Source organism: Vitis vinifera, chromosome 8, assembly GCF_030704535.1.
Source record: "Vitis vinifera cultivar Pinot Noir 40024 chromosome 8, ASM3070453v1".
In the NCBI taxonomy this organism is placed as follows: domain Eukaryota; kingdom Viridiplantae; phylum Streptophyta; class Magnoliopsida; order Vitales; family Vitaceae; genus Vitis; species Vitis vinifera.
The window spans coordinates 20,702,440-20,722,008 of record NC_081812.1 but is presented as its reverse complement, the minus strand read 5'-3'; the positions used below and the strand labels follow the sequence as shown (position 1 = coordinate 20,722,008).

At 34.6% G+C, this 19,569-nt stretch overlaps 2 protein-coding genes across 2 annotated transcripts; both read right to left on the bottom strand.

The window, feature by feature from the left end:
* Positions 1 to 4,565: 4,565 nt before the first annotated feature.
* Positions 4,566 to 6,339, bottom strand: LOC109122970 (UPF0481 protein At3g47200). The gene has a single exon (XM_019221475.2). It carries the CDS (start codon positions 6,276 to 6,278, stop codon positions 4,800 to 4,802), a length of 1,479 nt encoding a protein of 492 aa, XP_019077020.1. The 5' UTR covers positions 6,279 to 6,339; the 3' UTR covers positions 4,566 to 4,799.
* Positions 6,340 to 8,545: 2,206 nt separating this feature from the next.
* LOC100852984 (pyrroline-5-carboxylate reductase) lies at positions 8,546 to 18,625 on the bottom strand. Its single transcript, XM_003632680.4, has 7 exons — positions 18,223 to 18,625; positions 16,766 to 16,814; positions 15,920 to 16,011; positions 13,370 to 13,442; positions 13,170 to 13,290; positions 12,147 to 12,252; positions 8,546 to 8,943 (listed from the first exon to the last, which is right to left on the bottom strand). The coding sequence occupies exons 1-7, from the start codon at positions 18,421 to 18,423 to the stop codon at positions 8,755 to 8,757; spliced, it is 831 nt and encodes a 276-aa protein (XP_003632728.1). The 5' UTR covers positions 18,424 to 18,625; the 3' UTR covers positions 8,546 to 8,754.
* Between the last annotated feature and the right edge of the window lie 944 nt (positions 18,626 to 19,569).

Genomic DNA, 19,569 nt, shown 5'->3' with positions numbered 1-19,569 from the left:
TTAACACGTCAACATGAAAGGTTATAAAATAAATAAATAATTAAAATAAATAAATAAATAATCCCTGCACATCTCTAAAGAAAACAAATCTTAGAGAATTAAAATGAATATTTTTTTTGCTAACAAATTTTTTTAATTAACTAGACAAGTTATCAAAATCAATAAATTAAATTCTTTTAATTATGTAATTAAATCTTAAAAATTTCAAATTTAATTTTCTAATTTAACTTATAAACAATGATGAATCCTTTTAATGAATGAGATAAAACAACAAAAAGATAAAATTTCATAAAATCTCTTAATAAATCTAAAAATCACAAAAGTACTACATATATTCTTACATAATTTCCTTATAAATCTAAACATTCTCAAAAATACTATATATATTCTTCATCATTTAATGAATTCATTTGGAACAAACTATTTAAAACCTTTGATTGATCTATCAAATCAAAAAAATATTTTTATCATTTTTCAAAGTGTGATCAAAGTGAAAAAATTTAAGAGAAAATTATTCTTTTTAAAAAATGTTAACATAAAGATCATACCTCATAATTATTAATATTAACAAAAATTTTATTCATATTATTTTTCCATAATTTTGTTAATTTTATAGGATTTCACAAGATATGTGTACAAAACACCTTTCCTCCGTCATTGAAAAACAACACTATGCATATTTTGACAATTTGACAAGGTAAATGTTGACTGTTATTTTACAATGAGTAATATAAAAATGAAAATAAATTTAACTTTCTTAAAGTAAAAAATCAATTATTATGAATATTTAATTAGTTTTTATTATATATTGCTTATTTTTATTTTGTGTAGTAGCTTGTAATTAATTATTTTCCTTAGTACACGTGTTACGTATTAAAACAAAATAATAATAAAATAATAAGGTGCATTTTCCTGGCTATGGATTTCCAATGTTAATAATAATAAAAACTTGTACTCGCCTTGTAGGGCCATGCGTACCAAAAGTCTTCGAAAGAACACAAAATGCACATGCATCCTGTCATTTTTGTTCGAAGGACAATAATTGCATCAGATGACAAATGCCTGACATTTTCCTCGTGGACTAACAAAAAAACATATACTAAGTCAAACTAAGGTTTAAAATTCCAAATGGTTCATAATGTGAGGCAGTCAGCCTAATGCACCTGTGATGTAATTTACTGAAAAAAAACAAGGAATTAGGGAAAGGAAGAGAACATACTAGAATGGTTAATTTGATTAGTACATGAGATTTAGTGTCAATATACTACATTGGTTTAAAATTTTGTTAATTAAAATCCTTATAGAAAATTATTAAATATGCTCACCTAAATTTTTTTATCTAAAATTATTCGAGAATGTAAATTTTTCTAAAAAATAAAATTTTGTAAAAAATAAAATTATCAGGATGTTAATTAAAACAATTTAAAATCAATGATAATTAAGTATATTAAAACTAAATCTTAAGGGATAGGGAGGAAATTAACATTTAAATTTATTTTCCTATTTACTTGCAACTAGAAATTAATGAAAGAAAAAGGTGGGCCTCAAAAAATTTAGGACTTCACGATGCCAAAATTACAGTGCCTATTATTATTATTTTCCAATTCTTATTTTTACGGTTATCAAATTAAAACAATCTTAAAAATCATGTCTAATACAATTAACTCAAATCCAATCCAAATTAAGAAACGATTAATTCGTATATAAGGTAATATATTGTTTAATCCAATATACTTAATCCAAGTTCAACCCAACTTTATTTTTTTAGAGCTCAAAGTAAGTTTGAATTCACTAGATTGTATAAACTAAAATTTATATATAATGTTTTTTTTATAAAAAGAAATAAGTTTTTTCTATTTATTTATATAAAAAATAAAATAGTAAATAAAACAAAATTTCAAGATAGTAATAAAAAGATAAAAATAAATTTATATATGTTTCTAAAAATTTTAAAAAAAATTATAATATAATATAATTTGATATTTTTAAAAAACATATATAAATAAAACATTATTATTATTATATATGATAATATATATTATAAAAATATTAAATTGGGTTTAAGTTAAATTTGGATTATTCAAATCTTAATCTAAACTCAATCCAAATTAATTTCTAATTGAAAAATTTTAACCAAATTTCAACTTAAATATTAAAAATGATTGACTAAGCTTCATCACTAAATCGGGTTCACCTACTACCATACTTCTTATTTATTATTTACGGGATAAAAGGGTAAAAGGGGCTGTATATCATAAAATAAAATAAAAAATGATCAAATTATATCAAATGCAAAAGTTTTTTATCATTCAATTGCAGAGTACTACTTCACACAACAAGATTGTAAAGGAAATTGATATAATCAATACCTGTAGAAACTAATTTGCATTAAATTATCAAACAAAGCAGTATCTAATTAATGTATGTTCTCTCAAACCCATTAAATAAAGAAAAAGTGCAACAAAGCCATCGCTCGTTCAACTTGGGTGTTCATGGCCCCTCCTTTCGTGGAAGCAAAGTTATATATGTCCCCATTACAGCGTCTTGCATGAAATCCCCTTTCAAAGGAAGATTGATTCGTTCATGGGCCCTCCATTAAAGTGTTTATGCAAACTTGGAATTGGCAAATGAGAGACCCCTGCAATAGACTCTCTTTAATTCAAATGATTCTTCCTTTTTTTTCTTTTTCGTTTTGGTAATTGATTTCATGTATAGGTACCACTAAAAATATAAATTAAATGCAAATTCTCATTTATTTCCTGTTAGAAAGAGTTGGAACACATGTGACCTCACCACACGCTCAGGGTGACAGTACCCTTTGCATCAAACCAACACAAATCTGGTCCCTGCAGTATAAATCTGCATGCATTTTTCTTAAGATCCAACTACCACCCGTGACGACCGGTACGTAGAAGAAAATTAGATTTAGCACTTAGTTATGTTTCTTTTCATCACCAGAGGAAAGTGCCAAATAAGTCTGAATACTGCTGAGGGCGAGGGCGAAAACAGCAGCAAGGAAAGCCAGAAAAGTCCAAGGGCTGCTAAAATGAGCGTGAAGCCACTCAGCGATCCAGATCTTGGCCTTGTTAGTGTAATGCCTTTCAATCTTGCCTTTCACTTTGGCATAAGAATGTGGGTTGGGCACCAAATCCTTACTGCTGTAGTAGATGAACATCGTGACTAGTTGCTTTTTATTATATATACTTCATTACTTGATTATAATCGTAGAACTTTGCTAAGTCATCAATCTTATTTTCAATTCTCCGATGCAACTCATCTCTTTATTGTTTAGTATCCTTTATGAACTTCTCAACACGTAGATACTTGAGCTTTTTCCCTTCTTGAAGAGTTGGGACCAATTGAAATCACGCATAGTTTAATCCATTTGGGATAATTCAAAATACATGTCAAAGACACTAGAAACCTTTGGTATCTTGACTGATCTGCTTTGGGATGGATTAGTTCTCTCTTCTACACTTGATGCACTTGCCATTCAATCCATACCAAACATGAGTATCAATTAGATCAGTTGAAGTTTTACCGGTCATGGACCTGCTAATTTCAAAACACATCAGTTTTAACAATGGGAATAAATGATTCCTAGTCACACAGAATTGGAAAAAAAAAAAAAAAGAAGCCCAAACTCGTTCTAAAACTAATCAACTTAAGAAAATATGTGGTTTCCCCTAATACAAGACTAGTACAAAGTGCCAATTTCAAAGCATTCAAGCCCTTTAATCATATCCCATTCTTTCAAATGCATGCTTTTTTGTTAAGATGCAAGGCACTCAAACCTCCACACACTTCCATAATATCTACCATATTGTTATATATGTTTTAAAAACACAAAATCAATTAAAATGGGACACAAATCAAAATAATGCTTTCTAATTAATTGGTCAAAGGTTAAATGCATATTTATTAGTGTTTTGAAAATAATCTACTAGTCAAACTAAGATATTTTTTTAAAACATATATAAAAAGAAAATAAACGTAAATAAATATTATAAAAATATTAAATTGATTTCAAGTTAAATTTGGATTATTCAAATCTTAACCCAAACTCAATCAAAATTAAACTTTAATTAAAAAATTTTAATCAAAATTTAATCTGAAGATTAAAAATGATTCACTAAGTTTAATCATTAAATGGGATTCACTTACTACCATTTTTTTAATTTATTATTCATGTGATAAAAGGATAAAAGGGTAAAAGGTGGCTATAAACCATAAACAAAAATGATCAAATTATATCAAATGCAAAAAATTTTAATCATTCAATTGCAGAGTACTTCACACAACAAGATTGTAGAAGAAATTGATATAACCAATATATGTGGAATCTAATTTGCATTAACTTATCAAACAAAGCAGTATCTTAATCTATGTTCCCTCAAACCCATCAAATAAAGAAAAAGTGCAACAAAGGCAACGCTTGGTCACCTTGGGTGTTCATTAATCCTCCTTTCGTGGAGTCGAAGTTATATGTCCCCATACAACGTCTTGCATGAAATCCCCTGCAAACTTGGAATTGGCAATGAAGGACCCAATAGACTTTTTTTTGGGTAATTGATTTCGTAGGTACACTAAAATAAATAAATTACTAACAAATTCTCATTTATTTCCTGTTACAAAGAGTTGAACACACATGACCTATCCCCCACACACACAGGGTGACAGTACCCTTGCATCAAACCAACACAAATCAGGTGCCTGCAGTATAAATCTGCATGCATTTTTAATAAAATCCAACTACCACCCATGACGACTGGTACGTAGAAGAAAATTAGATGTAGCACTTATGTGTTCTTTCCATCATCAGGGAAAGCTGCAAAATAAGTCTGAACACAGCTGAGGGCGAGGGCCAAAATAGCACCAAGGAAAGCCAGAAAAGTCCAAGGGCTAGTAAAATGAGTGTGAAGCCACTCAGCGATCCAGATCTTGGCCTTGTTATTGTAATGCTTTTCGATGTCGCCTTTCACTCTGGCATAAGCATGTGGGTTGGGCACCAAATCCTTGGCTATCTCATTGAAGAGTTTCGCCACCTGCTTGTCGTTGCCAAGGAAGTTGAGGAGTATGCCGTTGGATCGCAGCACCTTTACATCTTCGGCATGATCGATGAGAACATCCATGAAACATAGGTATGATGTGACTCCAAAATCATCTGGTGCACCCGGGCAGGATTCATAGGCGACCAAGTTGAGGAGCATGGACCTGGTAGAGTCATCAACCATCATTGGTGGAAGCTCCAATGTTCCGAAGCTGAGCGCCGGCTCAAAATTTACGTCCGTGAAACGACGAGTTTTGCTGGGCTTGAACTGAATCCCTGCAGCCTTGAGCTCGTTGGCGGACCGGTATGAGGACCAGTCGCTCATCGAGCAAGATAGTGCATTCAGATCACTTTGATTGATGAGTTGGGCATGTAGAATTCCAAGAAGATGAACTGGCTGTTGCTCTGGCTGTTGCTCTTCTTTCGCCTGGGGAACCTCTCTGAACAATTTCTTCGTGATCCTATCTAACCATCCACCTTGTTTATGATGATCAGGGGAATGGGCTCTAGTATTATCAACGAAATTGTTGATCTTTTCTAACCATTCGTCTTTCTTCGGGAGCATCAAAGCCTCTAGGACTAGAAAAGGGAGCTGGTTCTCTAGTAAGAACAAATCCCTTCGCACGAAGGCTACATTGTGGTTTTTAATGTTCATTTTTTTGTCCTTGTCTGTGCTGCAGCAAATGAATTGGAGAATGAAGCAGCCATCAAGGAACATCATCTGGGCGAATTCCCTATCATCCAATTCATCTGTTGAACCTTCTTTGTAGCATTTCCTTGCATCTCCCACCACCTTCACCACCCTGTTGTACAAGTCTTGGTCCTCTACTTTGCTCTCTGTCACATGCTGCCGCACCGTTTCCTTCTTGAGCCTCTCCATTAACTGAAGCTCAGGTTTGCCCCGGTGGTAGGGACCAATTGAAACCACCCAGGGATCAAAGCATTTGTTGTTGGATTCATCGTCCCGCAGCATCGCTGGAACCTTTTGTATCTTGGACTGCTGGGATTTGTTTTCTCCGGACTCTCCTCCATCTTCCATTATGGAACTCAACCAGGGATCGCGGCTACTGTCTGAAGGAAGCAAGCTGACACCCGGCTTCCCATGTGAAGCAGCATCTGGCTGCTCACTACTGCTAGCTCTGCTCCCTCCAACACCACCCTCTTTTTCGGGCCCTTCATTTGGCGACAACCACACGTTTATGGAAATTTGATTGTTAGGAGCCGCCATTGTTGGGACAGCACTGTATCAGCAGTGGATTTATTGTGGATTGAGGTAGCTTGTAAAACTGGGGATTCTCTATCTTTACTTCCACCTCAAACTTGGTATATTGTATAAGTTTGCAGAGGAATAGGACTTTGAATAAACCATGCACTGTCGTCAGTTGTTCCCCTTTTGTTTTTTCAAGATTCTATTGTTACGCATCAAAGTTTAAATAATAATAAAATAATATGCTGACAACAACCAATCATATGGTACATTTTCCAGTTTTCCATTGTGTGGTGGAAGACTTGCCTTTAGCAAAGCTAGGAACCCAATGAAGCTATTGGCTGTACATTAGCTTTAGGAATGAGTTGGTTTAGCATGCATTTGAAGTTTCGGCGGGTTCCCCGACCTTAAAGCGGTTCTTAAATCGGTTCATATCTCTTAGCAGAGGCATTCCTCATTGTTTTTTTTTTTTTTTAATCTCCAAATTATTTTTTCATATGTTGTCCGTAATCATTAGAATTTAAAAATTACAAAATTTGATACGATTCATCAATATGAGTTGAACTCAGTACGTTTTTCTTGAATTTTGGTTTAATATAATTGTATTTTAATCAAATTCATATCGATCTACATAACTCATTTAATAAATTAATAATCTTTTGGTTTACCTGTATAATATGAATTAATTCAAATCTACCCATTTAATAATTATATTGATTAGCCTAATTATAATTTTAAACTATTTGATTCATATTCGATTTATTTAGATTTGCTTTTAAATAAATGGGTTAATCGATTCATAAATATATTTGATTGAGATATTGATTCTATAGACTTGTACAAAATATAACTTAATTTTATTTTTAAATATAAGGATTTAACTGTTAATTTAATTAAGTTACACAATGAGTTATGTGTTTAATAATTAGGTAATATGGTTTGTTTTTAATCAAACATTCTCTGCTTAAAAGTTTTGTCTAAACTTTGATATGACACCAATACAGATTACCAACCCTGTCAAAATCCCTTTTATCAAACATTCCCTCCTTCAATAATGATAAGAGAAAGCATGAAAATGGAGCATTCCATATTCCAGATTAATAAAAGGTAGATGGAGCCTTAAAGAAAGAGTGTCGGAGTAGATTTATGCCCTGTGGCCCACACGGGGCTTTGCTTTTCAATTAATTTTCTTTTCTTTTCTTTTCTTATTTAATAATGAAATGAAATTATTCTTGGCAATAAAGTGGCAAAAGATGACAATTCTTTTCAAAATTCCTGAATCTGTCTGGCAACTTTAAGGGAGTTGGCCCTTCCATACGTTCACATAGCTCAAGGCCTCACACACATTTCGGTTTTCCTTTTTAATTGTTTAATTAAAAATAAATATAATTTTTTTTTTTACTTTATATTAAATAATCAACATTCAATAGAAGTTTAATTTTAAGTTTTTAACCACAGAAAAAGTAATATTCGAATATAAATTGCAGAAACAATTAAAACACGGAACAGCAACAACGAACTTTAGGGACACCAGTTGAATCCTGCAACAAAAACAGTAATCGGATCATCCTGTTTCCTTGGGCTTCCTTTCGGCTCCTCCCTTTCACAAGTCTACATCTATGGAACCACACTCAGTAGCAAAAATTGTTGGTGCATAGATTATATATTAGTTGTGACGTTTGAATTCATGGTGATTTTTTTGGAATTTTGAAAGGTCAAGCAAGAGAGAAAAATAAAACAAAAAATAAAAAATAAAAATGAATTAGTTTCTGTTATATTTAAATTTCTTTGATAGTTTTATAATAAAACAAACAAGAAATTTGAAACTTTAGGTTTTTTTATTTTTTAATTTTCTTTTCAGTACATTTTACAATCCAAAGAAATTGCTTCTCCTAATATTTTTCAGATCCAGGATGAGCCTTAATTTTGTGGTATTTGTAACAATTTAACTCTCCTTTCATATCAAGCTTGCAACATAATACATTTTTGGGATGAGCAGACACAAGTCAAACAACGGTTTTTAGGGGAGATTTTATCAATTCCTTTCCCTTTCAAAGAATTTATTAAATTTTGTTACCCAGGAAATTATCGATTCCCTTGCATGACGAGTAGGAAAATGCGAGCTTACCTAAGGTCTGCTTCACTGCAGGCCCACCTCGCAGGAAAATGCATACCTCGGAATTGCGCCTACATAGATGCCATATATTTATTTAGGAAGGACTGATGCTAAAATAAGAAAAACAGGTAAATCGGTTCAAACCAACAAACCACAATCAAACCCCAAAACAGAAAGAAATCTAAGAGACCGATCAAAATTTTTACTAACCCATAAGAACAATCCATAAAATAGACCTAGGAAAAAATCATAATAACCCCTGTAAATGTTTATGTTGGCCATGGTGAAGGAAAGCAAGGGCCAAGAGCTTAACTTTTGAAAACAATTGCTTCAGTTGTTTTCCCTTCTAAATCCCAGTCCCCAAAAATGAAATAATAAAGACTAGCTCTCAGAAAGATCAAGGCTTCGCTTGGCAGCAGCAACAACAGCATTCATCAAGATCCCACGGAATCCACCCTTCTCCAACTCATAAATACCAGCAATGGTTGTGCCACCAGGTGATGCGACATCATCTTTGAGCTGACCAGGATGCTTCCCTGTGCTGATGGCCATATCTGCTGCTCCTAATACCTGCAGAAGAAATATAATTTTAGTTGCACCAGTGTGAGATTTCTAAGGAAGTCCATGCTGCTGACACTTTCAAGGGGTACTGCAATAAAAATGAATGCAAACAGATTATATTTGAACCTTGGACTCACAGATATAGTTTTTTTTTTTTTTATAAGCTCACAGAACATATTATAGATAGGGCAGAAAAGATTTAAAACACAAGAATACCTGAGAATGCATGCATTTCACATTGTCATAGGGCAGGTAGGGATCACATCATTTGCTAGAGACAACCTCAAGATTTAGGATAGTAGAGTAAACAATATTGAAGAATATTGAACAGGGACAAACAACAGTCAATTGAAAGAAAGGATGTCGGATGAAAATGGCAGTCGGAAAATTCAAAAACTCATATGGGCTCAACTAGTAAATGGAAGAATTCCACCATATCCACTTTGTGGTATGGGATTGCTTCTCATAAGATATGATTAACCTACAAGGTTCTGCCTCCTTGAATTGAGATCTCAAAATTGTCTGCATTTGTGAGTAATATTTGTATCTCGGTTTCTCTTCTTTAATTAACCCTAATACATTTAATTTTTATTTAGGGCTTGGAAAGTTTTCGTTGGCAAAGTTTCTTATTTATAAAAATTTCAATGTTTTGAGTTGGAGGAATTTGGTAACCATTGCTTTTGAGTACGCAAGAATAGCATAGACAATAATTCAACAAGACAAAACTCCCGTCAGATTTTGCACTTTTAACCATGAATCTCAGTTAAAAAACTTATACCTGCAAGACTCCCAAAAGGCATTAAGGAAACTCATATAACCTGTTTGGTAGCAAAAATGAGAAGTATTTCCCAATTTTTAGAACAGAAAGAAAAAGTTATCAGGAAAAAAAAAACGTCTAGTAAAAAATTTCAAAAACTTCTTAAAAATATTTCTGAAGATAGGTCATCTTTAGAAAATATTAAAATGTTGTCTTTTCTCTTTTTTTTCTTTTTTTGATAGGCAACCAAGAATCCATAAAAGACATCAATCAAAGAGAGGAGGGTGCACTCCAAGTACACAAGAGGTACATAAAGGATGAAAAAACAAAAACAAAAACACCTCAAACGAGCACATAAAACACCCTCTCACTAACACACACTCAACCTATCAATAAAATCTAGCAAGGATGTAAACCATCTTGAATATGTGGGTGACTCCAATGGAAAACGGTACAAATAAGAGTCTTTTAGTGCTTGATCTAAGCGTTAAAATTCCATCAATGTATCTTTGATTCCTTTCTTGCCAGAGAAACCAAAAAAAGCAAAGAGGGGGTTGGCCTCCAAACCTTTTTTCTATTTTTGTAAAAAAAAATTCCATACCATCTCTCTCACAAATCTTCCAACAAAAAAAAAGAGGGCATAAGAAAAGGCAAAGAGAGAAAACAACAAATGCCAAAGACTCCTTCCCTTTTGATAATGGATTAGCAAATGATTAGCTAATTCTTCTGAACCCATACATAAACAACAATAGTTGGCTAACACCCAATCTCTTCCCTTAAGTTGATCTACGGTTAGGAACCTTTCCCAAACAACCTCCCAAGAAGAAAAAAAAAACCACTTTTACAGGTGTCCAAAATCCCCACACTACCTTCGAGGGAAAAGAAACTCTTCCATCAGACTCTAAGAAAGAATAGAAAGATTTCACTGAGAAGTTCCCACTCTTGATAACTTTCCAAATCAGCTTATCTTCATCCTCACTGCACTCCCCAAGCACTTGAAGCTTCCTAAGTAACTCCCCAAAGTTGTGTAGCTCCCAATCTTGACACTGTCTCATGAAACCCGAGTTCCACACAACCTGCCTGCTAACGACCTCTCATGCACTCACTACCTAAGCCTCTTTATTAGAAGCAATAGAGAAAAGAGACGAAAAGAGTCTCTCGATGGATCATCCCCACGTCAAACATCATGCCAAAATTTTGTTCTTGTTCCATTGCCAACCATAAAACTTGTTCTAGCCTTAAAGGCTTCCTAACCTCCTCTTATCACCTTCCACAAGCCAACACCATAACCCTCCCTCCTTGCAAGAGAGCACCATCCTCCTGGTTCTTCCCTAAACTTTCCCACTATAACCTGTCTCCAAAGGAACACCCTTTCCAAAGCAAATCTCCAACACCATTTTCCAAGCAAGGGTTTATTAAGAGAAGACAAGACCCTAACACCTAGCCCTTCCAAATTCTTGTTTTTCATATGGAAGACCATTTGACTAGGTGAGGCCTTTTATCAAGGGCTCCTCCCTGCCAAGAAGTCTCATTGAATTTTTTCTAATCTTAAAGCCACCATTTGACGAATGACAAAAAGAGACATAAAAAATAGATAAGCAAGCTGCAAATAGTACTTTTGAGCACAGAGAATCCACCATCCTTTGAGAGGTATTGTCTTTTCCAAAAGGCTAATCTTTTATGGAACCTCTCCTCAACCACTTCCCACATAAAAGGGGACTTGAACAGAGCACCCAAAGGCAAGCCTAGATAAGTGGTTGGAAGCTTCCCCACTTTGCAACCCAACCATGAGGAAAGCTCCTCAACATTAGGGACCTCTCCAACAGAAATCAACTCGTTTTTATCCAAATTAATTTTCAAACCTTGAAGAAGCTTCAAACCAAAACAGGACCCAACTCGAGTAAATCAATTGGTCTCAACAAGGCTCACTAAATAGCAGCGTATCATCCACAAATAAGGGGTGAGAAATCTCCACTCCTCTTCTTTGCCTCCTACCCTGAAGCCTAAAATAAAGTGACCCTCTCCTGCCTTTTTAAAAGAATAAAAGAGGACCTCTATCACTGGCACAAAATGTTGTCTTTAGCACGGTCAAAAAAATGCAGGCACATTATCAATGGAAAATGAGCTCATTGTTTTCATTGTCAAAAATGAAAATATTTCTCAACATTTTGGCCACCAAACAGGCCCTAAGATTTATCTATCTCCTTTTATTCTTCTCTTCATTATCCTAGTTTTATTTTCCCCTTATTCTTATTTTATTTTCAGCATGCAGCATCATTTTCTATGCACAGCCATCAGGCCCTTAAACCTTAATCTTTACCCTAGAACTTAATGCTTTTGATAGCAAACACCAACCCTACAGGGCAATTTATAAAAGACCATTTAAACAAAAATCCTAATATTTACCAAATTGCATGACTAAGTAAATAACCGATTCTACAGAGTTGTAGCTTACCGTCTGAGAAGCTAGATTCCATGCAAGTTCACGAGGTAGACCAGCAGCTACCCCTCCATCAGCCAAAGCTTCTATTGCTATATATATATAGGCTGGGCCACTGCCACTGAACAATTTCAGGAGGAAGAATATCATATTACAACAAATTGCACTTAAGCAATCTTTATCAATCCAAACAAAGGCAAATAAATACAAACACGCATGCAAGTGTCTTGAGTGCTTGAGCAGCTCTATGTCAAAGTAGAAGTGAATCTAACTGCCATTCTCTACTATCCAAATTAAGGCTAATCATAAAACATCCATGTGCAACGGTGAATCGTTTAAATAGGCTGGGCTACTGCCACTGAACAGTTTGAGGAGGAAGAATACCTTATTACAACAAATTGTAGTTAAGATGGGCTACTACCACTGAGCATTTTGAGGAGGAAGAATATCTTATTACAACAAATTGTAGTTAACCATCTCTATCAATTCATATAAAGGAGCATTAATATAACTACAAAAGGTGCAAGAAAGTTTGGAAAATGGCTCCTTTTTGCTTATTTTGGACAATTTGGGAAGAAGGAAATAGTACAAGTTCTGAGGGGTGGAACAATCTGAATTAGCGACTACAAGCATCTTACCGGAAACCTCTCTGTCTAGGGCTAGTGGCTCATAGGAAGGCAATTTATTCTTGTTGAATTTTGTAAATGGTCTGGGCTCAACATAATCTGGCCTTACTCCCCTTTTCTCTTTTTTTGAACTTTTATGGTCCTTGTATATTCCTTTTGTATAGAGATGCACCCCCTCTTCTTGTCAGGCATCTTGTTACTATATTCTATTTTGCCTACCGAAGAGAAAAAGAGCAATAATACAAATAAATCTAGTAAGAGTATATCTATGTGTATTTTGCATGCATGAGCTCATCTCATGGACCCATAAACCTATATATGAAAACACAGCCAATTGCCTATAGGTAAACATACAAGCATTTTGGCTCTGGTTCTAATAAGCAAATTCACTTATCATGACAAAGCCACATACCTCAGGCCAGTGACTGCATCGAAGTACTTCTCATCAGCTCTCCATATCTTGCCAATTGCTCCAAACAAATTCGCTATTAGTCCTCCATCCTCTTCTGTTGCAGATTTTCCCAAGCTCATAACTGTAAAGAGGAACTATTGGTGAAGACGACAAAGGAAAAATGGAAACTCAACATTATAGAGGGAAACAAGAAGTGATACCCGATGCTGCCTTGCCAACAGCAGCAGGAGTATTTGGCATCACCCTTATAAATCGGCTGTGACCAGCCCATTCCTGAATGAAATAAAGCAGTTAATTCAAAGGAATGTCTACAAATTTTGAGAATTGTGAACTGGAAATTGGATTATAACCATGTGATATAATTGCAGGCACGCAGCAGAAAAGGGTGCACAAAGCGCATGAAATGGCAAGGAAGGGCACTTGGATGCAGCATTCTCAAAAGATTGAAAAACAGAAAATGGCAAACACAAAAGAAAAAAAAAAGATTATGAAAAAAGTAAAAGATAAAGAGGGTGTGATCCTTAGATCTATTAAGAGGTCCAGCTTCAATATAATCAAGAAGCCTGCAGTACTGCAGTCAATCAATTGTCATGAAAAGTACCCAGTCACATCAAGATATGAAAGGTGCACCTATAATCCTTTTGAAACCTAAGAAATCCTGAATTCCTAACTGTCACACCACGTTCAAAATATGCAGGAACATCAGTTCAATGCTGTGGCATTTTCAATAGTGAAAACTACAGACAATAAAAACTGCAGAGCTTCTGATAGTAAAGAAACTGCTCTGTTCTTGCTATCCTCACATCCTCAATGTCCAAACTGCCACTATTATCATTATAATTGGCATATAAGCTAAATGGATAGGAGAAAAAAATAGGAAAACTGAAAAAGGGATATAAAGATTGGTATAGAGGAAAAGACAAACATAGAAATTCAGTAGGAATTATGTAGTAGACAAAAAACTAGAGGAAATCATGAACGCAGAGAAACTCTTTTGACAGGAATAACAATTAAGAGAAATGGCAATAGAATAACAACAATTTTCAAAAGACAATTAATATAAATAGTGCATATGCACAATCTAGGATTAACTGAAATTTATTTTTACCTTTTTAAAAAAATAAAAAACAACCATTTCATTTCATTGAAATAGTAAGCACAAAGAAGGATGAGAATTCCTTCCAACAAGTACCAGAACCTATATACAAAGTTTGATAAAAAAGACAAATAAGTGTCTAGAACAAAATGGCAAATTTATTTGCCCACATCACAATGGTTAGGACAACACAAGTTATTATTCATGGAGGTATAACATTTCTCACAAAAGAAACCAAATGCCTAACTCCACACTTTGCTAATGCATCCAACACATGATCGCATAAGCAAGGAACTCAAGAAAAGGAACATTCCAACTCTTAAGAAATAACAATAATTAGGCGCAATCACAATCCTCTTTCTGTCTTAGTCACATATGATATGACTACAACAAAATCTCCTTCTACTAAGAGATTGGAGAAGCTCAAAGCTTTCACCTGCAATGATCTTTCCAAAGGGGCTACAATCTCTACCTCAATGGCTAAGCCTTGCCTTTCAGGTTTAAAGAATGCTCTTGCCATTGTGCCAAAGTGGTCCCTAGGCAACCATGCAAAATACCTAGCTGCCCTTAGTTCCTAAAAGAACACCAATCAAAAATTTTCTTAACAAAACTCAATGGAGGTGGTTGTCATTCAAAAAATCTCCTTCATCAACATCGTGGTTTTGCACAACAGGTTCCAAGCTAGCTGGACAAGGCTCAAACAAATGCCTACCAAAGCTTCACCAACCGTAGCCTAAAGGGAAGAAGAGAAGTAAAACAGGTCTCAAACTGTTTTCAAAGACCTCCACCTATCCTCAAAAATCCCTACATTTCTTTCCTATCAAAGAGACCAAATCACAGTGGGGCTAACAATTCGTCCAAAGAGTCCTATCTCGAGGAAGTTCATCAAAACCTTCAAAGGATATAATCAAACATCTCCTCCACCCTTTTGGGTGGAATACAATCAACCCTGTAAGTCTAAATAGCCTACACCACAATGTCAAGGTTGTGGGGCAATTTATAAAACTAGTCTATAGACTCCTTATCCCCCTGCAAATGACTATGTTCCAAACTGAGAGATTTGTAAGGTCTTCTCCATTGAAGCAAGTCATTAGTATTGACCTACTTATTTTCCAGAGACTAAGAATTATTAAGTCTTTCACTATAGAGAATGTAAATGAAGTAATCCAAGGATGCCTAATGGTGATAAACTGTTTTTAGGAATGATTCAAATGGCTACTCAAGGAAATATAGTAGACATTATGGATTTGGAGAATGAAATGAGGATGAAGATGTCATCTTAGTATTAGCTTAATGTATTAGGAGATTGAAAGAATGTGGGAAATAGCACTTGCAAACTAGGTGGTGGCACTTGAAAAGGGTACACAAATAATTTAAATGTAAAATCATAAACAAAGAAAAATGCAATGTAGGTAAAGAAGCCAATATTATAGTGATATTTTCAATGCATTCAAGCTATTAAAAAAAACAAAAGAAAATGTGGAATTAAGAGAGGGGGAGCTAAGTCGGTGTCAAAAACAGGACATGAATCCTGCCCTCTTGTGGACATTTTATTATGAGGACATTTACCTTCAATTCAAAACTTAAGACTTAAAAAAGTTCATCAATCCAAAAGTTATGTACAGTGAGAAGCAAAGAGTCCTGATGCACAAACCTGTAGATGTTTCAATTTAACTCCAGCAACAACAGACACCAAAAGCTTCTTCTTCGTTAGTAGCGGCCTCAGCTCCAGGACCACATCTTCAACTGCAATTCTCAAAAAAAAAATCTCAAAATGAGATGAAATCACAAAATTATTGTCCAAAAAGTTTAGTATTAGGATCAAACTTCCACTTGAACTGGAAAATCCTTAAGCCATCACACTTGGAAGAATTTAATCCTCCATTACAATGAGAAATACCTCCGCCTTTAATATTACTCACCAGTTAGCATTTAGGATGGATGAATATTGTTCTTCTTTTGTGGTTAGCAAACCAAAGGTATATGAATAGTTAACCAATAAAAAATTGGTTTGTTTTCCTAGAAGGTCGTGAATTTTGGAGCAATCATTTTGGGCATATTCAATATCATTTCTGGGCCATTCTTTTGCTTCTGAAAGTTGAAAAGAAAAATAAATCAAAGAATACATTCAGCAGTGCACTTCTAAATCCGTTTTTTGAAAATTTCCCTAGTTATGATTCATTTTTCAAAAATGTCAAGAATTGGTTTTCCATGTTTTCATTACCAAAATTTGATTAAATCAAACAAAAAGACACATCTCAAAACTTTTTTTATTTCCATTCTTGGGATTTTTTAAAATTCTGAGAATTGCCAAAGATTTTCTGAAACCTGAACCAAGCTTGCTTCAGAGTACAAGTTTTCTCATAAAGCTAGGCCACTCAACATATGGGAATTAGATTCAAATTGCCAATGCTGACAACTAAAAGGACAAATAAAATGAAAGGTAAGAAACGATAAGAAAATAGGGAGTAGCAAATTGTGCAATAGACTGGAGGCTTACCAACTTGAGGTTTCACAGAAAAAACAACCACATCACTGTCTTCAACTACCTGTGTTCATGAGATCAAGAATGGAGTTGCAATTAACCAAAAGAAATCGATGATGACCACTTCATACCTCTACCATGAAACATGAATTTGTTTCTATAAACATGGTTGTTCAGAATTAAAAAGAAAGAAAGTATCTAGTGCGATGCTTTCCACTGTTATTGTTTTGTAATTTGGAAGTCTCAACTGAACCAAGTCGACATAGTTCACTAAGTTGAGTGAATAATTTTAGTTGAGTCCCAAATCATGAAAAATTTGAGTCATGATTCTGTTATCTCTGGTCCATAGTAAAGGCCCAACATGCGCATAAAGCACCTAAGCACCAGGGGCAGCACAATCTGCTCACCTGAACCATGCAAGGCACAACTAACACATTCAATGTTCAATAAAAACAATACAACCAATTCACAACAATGCATCAACACAAAGGGCCAAAAGAACATAAGAAGGACTGCATAGGTCATTCTTCCCGCTGACTCAAATACTCAATATGATTATATTGAAAACAAATTAGTCAACCATGTATAAGCGAGGTATACAACACAATGTAATTTTTATTTTTTTTAAATAGGCATACATCACCATGTAAAGTCAAAAGAAGAAATGAAGAATTGTAAGAAAAATTAGATGAAATATAGAAACTTTAAAGACAGAAAATAAAGTGAAATCTAAAAATTGAGGATAATTTCAGCTAAAAATTCACAAAATATTTTGAAACTCGGGATTGCTAAGCAGTTGCATAATATCTCTGCTTTTACTGAACAGTATCTAGGAAAACATTTTAAATGATACAAAATTGAAAGACATGTTTCTTGTGCCTTGGGCTTTGCCCATTCCCAAAGGCAGGCTCCTTGGGCTTCTCTTGTGTTTTTCTTTGCCTAGGTGAGCTTTGGACAACCATGTTACAGGTCCTGTGCATGGAAAAATATTTTAAGATTTTAATTGTTTTATTTGTTTCCTTTTCTTTGCTTGCCTCGGCAACCAACGGGGTCAGGACAAGAGAAAAGGTCAGAAATTCATGTTTTCTGTCTTTCATTGTTTCACAAAATAAAACACAACTGTACGATCCTGATAATACTTGACACTCACGTTTACTCTTTTCTTTTCTTTTCCAGCATTTTCTCTGCAACCATCAGATCATAACCCTCTGTTTGGTTGCTGTGAAAATGGAGGAAAATGAAGTCATTTCCTTATCGAGGTCCAAGAAAATGAAAATTTTCATAATTCAAGATGTCCATTTGTTCTTTTCCTAACCAAACATATAGACAGGCAGATAGATTGCTGTATTAAGTGAAGCACTTCGCTTTGTCGGTCCATACAACAAAAATCCTTTTAAAAAAAAATAAAACTCATTCATTTAATTTTGCATCATTTTCTCAGAAATCAAACATAAGTAAGAAAGAGATGATACCCGCTGATTGGTTTCGAAAATTTTGACGCCCAATGATTCAAAGGCATCTTGGCGACTCGAACTTCTAGGAGCAGTAGAGATTCGGGAAGCGGGCATGAGGCCTGAATGGACGACTCCTTTCGCAATGCTCTCTGCCATTTTTCCAGCTCCTATAAACCCCAATTTGAATGTATCCATTGGAATAGGAGCCACACCCGCCATGCCTCTTGCTGCTGCTGCTGCTGCTGCTACCAGTTCGTCTGCGAGTTTCGACCAGTTTAGGGTTTGTAGTGGAGGGAAATTCGGAAAATACTGTTAGAAAATTGAAGGAAAGGTCTGTTTATTGACTGAGAACGAAAATGATTTTTTTTCTCAGATATATTTCTATTTATCATTTTTATTAAAAGGCGTAATATTTATAATGAAACTGGTAGAAATGCGAAAAGTCGTGTGTTATTGTTTTAGTAATATTTTATTTTCAAAAAATTAATCTGATTTTCCTTTCTTTTCAAAATTAAAATTAAAATATAAAAAAATGTGCATTTTTGGTGCCAAACGGGCGCGATGCACGTCGCGAGTCGGGTATCTTCCGCCGAGAAAACTAGATATGGGCTTGGCCCTCTCGCCTGTTCAGGCCCCAAGATTGAAAAGCCCCTCTCCAAAGAACACGCTGAAGATCTTCTTTAATTAATTTTGTATCATAAAACATTGAGTCTCATAAAGGAATATGGGAGTGCATCACCAAGTCGTGAACATGATGATGGTAAACAAAAAAAAAACTCAATAGTTAATGACAAGCCCAATAAATGGGCCCATGATCAGCCCATTCCTAACATAATTCCTTAATTTTCTTTAGGTAAGGGTATGTTTTGGAATATTTTTTAAAAGATAGTTTTTCATAATAGTTCTTATAATCGTTCTTAATTATTTTTTGGTAATAAATTTTATTTGATGATCAAATATAAAAATTAATTTTCTCGATGTATGTGTAATAAAAATACTACATATATATATATATATAGACCCCCTTATAGAAAAGGTTTTTTTGTTTTCTTTTTTTTTTTACCACCCCGGGAAGAGCTGGCAACATCTTAGAGGAGTAGGGGCCAGCTTCTTCAAGTGCTCGAAGTTGCATAGGACACATGCCAAGGATACCACCACCTTACCGTGGTGGTGGTTGAGATGGGGACTTTTTTTGAACGGATGGGAGATTAGTAGATGGTGAGCAGTGAAGCTGGTGGAGCTGGGATGGGAAAGAAGAAAAGGAAAAACAGAGTACCAGGGTGAAGGGGAGGGAGACGTTTTTTTGGAGAAAGAAACAGAGAGGAATGTTGATGCCTCGCGTTCCTGGTGCTCCACGTAGTTGCC